This window comes from Cebus imitator, unplaced genomic scaffold (assembly GCF_001604975.1).
Source record: "Cebus imitator isolate Cc_AM_T3 unplaced genomic scaffold, Cebus_imitator-1.0 Scaffold193, whole genome shotgun sequence".
In the NCBI taxonomy this organism is placed as follows: Eukaryota; Metazoa; Chordata; class Mammalia; order Primates; family Cebidae; genus Cebus; species Cebus imitator.
In genome coordinates this window covers 2160124-2163240 of record NW_016107508.1, presented here as the reverse complement: position 1 = coordinate 2163240, position 3117 = coordinate 2160124, and the positions used below count along the sequence as shown (strand labels likewise).

General features: G+C 36.6%; 1 protein-coding gene across 2 annotated transcripts in view; it reads right to left on the bottom strand.

The window, feature by feature from the left end:
* The window catches only part of GOLGA5 (golgin A5), a 39517-nt gene that overhangs the window by 10583 nt on the left and 25817 nt on the right, over nucleotides 1-3117 (bottom strand). For both annotated transcript variants that reach the window (XM_037745169.1, XM_017546975.2), the window contains exon 9: nucleotides 1715-1813. In XM_037745169.1, the coding sequence (XP_037601097.1) occupies nucleotides 1715-1813 (99 nt within the window). The remainder of the gene's footprint in view (nucleotides 1-1714; nucleotides 1814-3117) is intronic.

The following is a 3117-nucleotide window of genomic DNA, read 5'->3' as shown; positions in this document are numbered from 1 at the left end:
CCATTCAGAATAAATCTTAACTCTAATTGTGTGATTTTTTTTTTTTTTTTTTGGCGATTTATTAAGATGATGATCTCTTTTCAAATTGTACAAGTCAACTTAATTCTATGGGACAAAAGTTTTGCTCTCTTCTAACGTGACAAAAAACCTTGAAGAGAATTCCTCCTATGGTTAATTCTTTCTTTTCAAGAAACAGTGTCTCTCTCTGTTGCCCAGGCTACAGTACAGTGAGGTGATTATAGCTCACTGCAGCCTTAACTCCTGGGCTCAAGTGATCCTCATGTCTTAGCCTCCAAAGTGGCTGGTACTTACAGGTACGTGCCACCATGTCCAACTAATTAAAAAAATTTTTTTTAGAGATGAGGGTCTCGCTATGTTGCCCAGTCTGGTCTTGAGCTCCTGATCACAAATGATTTCCCTCCCTGCCTCAGCCTCCCAAGTAGTTAGGACTACAGTCAAGAGCCACCCTATGGTTAATTTTTTTTTTTTTTTTTTAAGACAGGGTCTTACTCTGTCGCTCAAGCTGGAGTACAGTGGTGCACTCATGGCTCACTGCAGCCTTGACCTCCCAGGCTCAAGTGATCCTTCCCACATCAGCCTCTGAGTAGCTGGGACTGCAGGTGTGTGCCACCATGCCCGACTAATTGTTTGTAAGGTCTCACTATGTTGCCCAGGCTGGTCTCAAACTTCTGAGTTCAAGAGGTCTTCCTGCCTCAATCTCCCAAAGTGCTGGGATTTCAAGCATGAACTACCTCACCTGGCCTAAGTTTTGATTAACAAAAATAGTGCAATACTTCAGACACAGTAGGTACCCAATAATAATTAGTAAGTATAGAAACGTTTAAGGATTAAACCAATTGGTGGTTTTTTGCTCCTTCTTTTCTTTGACTTTCTGTTAGCACATCGCATCACCATTTGTAAGTATTTCACAAATAGGCAAGGGAAGGGGAAGGGAATGCTCAAATCAGTGAGCTGTTCTCAATTCTTAACAAAAGTTAAGACAAAATATTTCAAAACATTTAAAATTATGGACTACTGTACTGCTTTCCAAGTCTGGAAACTTAAAAAACCAAAATTATTTGACTTTTCATAGTTCAAACTAAGTCATTAACTAAAAAATTAAGAATAAATCTTTATGTAAATTATTTAAATGATTAGTAGTCTATTAAGTCAATCATCTAAGTATACAGGAGGAAAGGACAGCTACAATTACAGGGAACGTGAATGCATGAGTCTATCAGTTAATGATAAAGGCTTTGGTAAATCTGGGCGGTAGGCACATGAGTGTCATTATTTTCTGTATGTTTTACATTTTCAAGGTTAAAAAAAGAACTGGGTGACTTTATGAAAGACTCATCATTAATAGGAAGACTTGTCATAAGATTTTTCTTAGGAAAATGAAATCACAATTATAAAACTGGCAATCAGTGCAACCACACTGATGTCAAAAGGTCTGAAATTTCAGGGTAATTCTCATCTACTTGGTGACTTTGGCTACAAGATACTTCTATAAGAAGCAAATTATAGAACAGAGGAAATGTAGACTCAAATGGCATTAGATGAAATTTCTATACCAGGTTGAAAGTAACTTATGTCACTACTGTTACAACAGAACTCAGGTGAAAACATGGGAAAGGTCTTACTGCAACTTTTTTTTTTTTAAATGTAGCTTTTCAGTGGCATCTTCTCACAAGTTGTGAATAGTGATTCATACCTGATTCCTGAGTTTTTGAATTTCTTCTTCTCGATCTTTAATTCTGCTTTGCAATGTATTCTTTGTTCGATAAAGATCTTCTTCTATATAGTGGAACTCCTACAAAGTAAGGCACAAATAAAACAAAAGCTAAATAAGTGTCCCCTATCCATCCTCAGTAACAAAAACCATGCCAGGCACATAGCAGACAATCAGTATGTGCTGAGTATATAACTGAGTGTTTAACTGAGTGTATTATATAATGAGTATATAACTGAGTGAATAGATGAACAGACTTGGATGGGTCTGATGAAAAGTTAGCACTTCAGCATATATTGTAAATAAAGGCCCATAATAAATAATTATTAGCAGTGTAAATAATCAGAAAACAAAAAAAGTTTATCTTATAGTAATGAGGAAGAATGGGTCATCTCTTCAAGAATCTCCAATATATAACATTAATAATAACGACAACAAACTGGAAAAAACATAAAATATGTGATAAAGATTAATAACAATATAATGTTCATAAAATAGACTAAAACCACAAACCAGGAACATTTAAAAAATAGGCAAAGTATATGAGACAAAGAAAAACAATAATTCAGTAAGGTGGCAGAATATAAAATAATATATAAAAATCAACATATTGATTTTTATATATTATTTTATAAACATATAAATTTTTGAAATGGAGTTTTGCACTGTCGCCCAGGCAGTAGTGCAGTGGCATGATCTCAGCTCACTGCAATGTCTGCCTCCTGGGTTTACGCAATTCTCCTGCCTCAGCCTCCTGAGTAGCTGGGACTACAGGCATGCACCACCACACCCAACTAATTTTTTTTGTATTTTTAGTAGAGAACGGGGTTTCACCATGTTGGCCAGGATGGTCTCCATCTCCTGACCTCGTGATCTGCCCACCTCGGCCTCCCAAAGTGCTGGGATTACAGGCATGGGCCACTGCGCCCATCCAAAAATCAATAGTTTTATATAAAGCAGTTAGAGATATGAGAAAAAGGCCCCAATAAATAATAGCAACAAAAACAAATAAATTTAACAACAGATGTGTAAAACACATATAAAGAATAGTTTAAAACATTTCCAAAGGGTACAAAAAATACTGGAACATATAAAATGTCATACCATATTCTTAGACAGGAAAACAACATCATAAAGATGTCAATTCTCCTCTAATTAACTCATAAGTTGGACATGATCTCAATAAAAACAAAAGCTGGTTTTTAAAAATTACATAAGGTTATTCTACTATTCATATGGAAAAGTGTAAGAAAGGAAAGCCAGGCTTGGCCGGGCGCGGTGGCTCAAGCCTGTAATCCCAGCACTGTGGGAGGCCGAGGCGGGTGGATCACGAGGTCAAGAGATCGAGACCATCCTGGTCAACATGGTGAAACCCCGTCTCTACT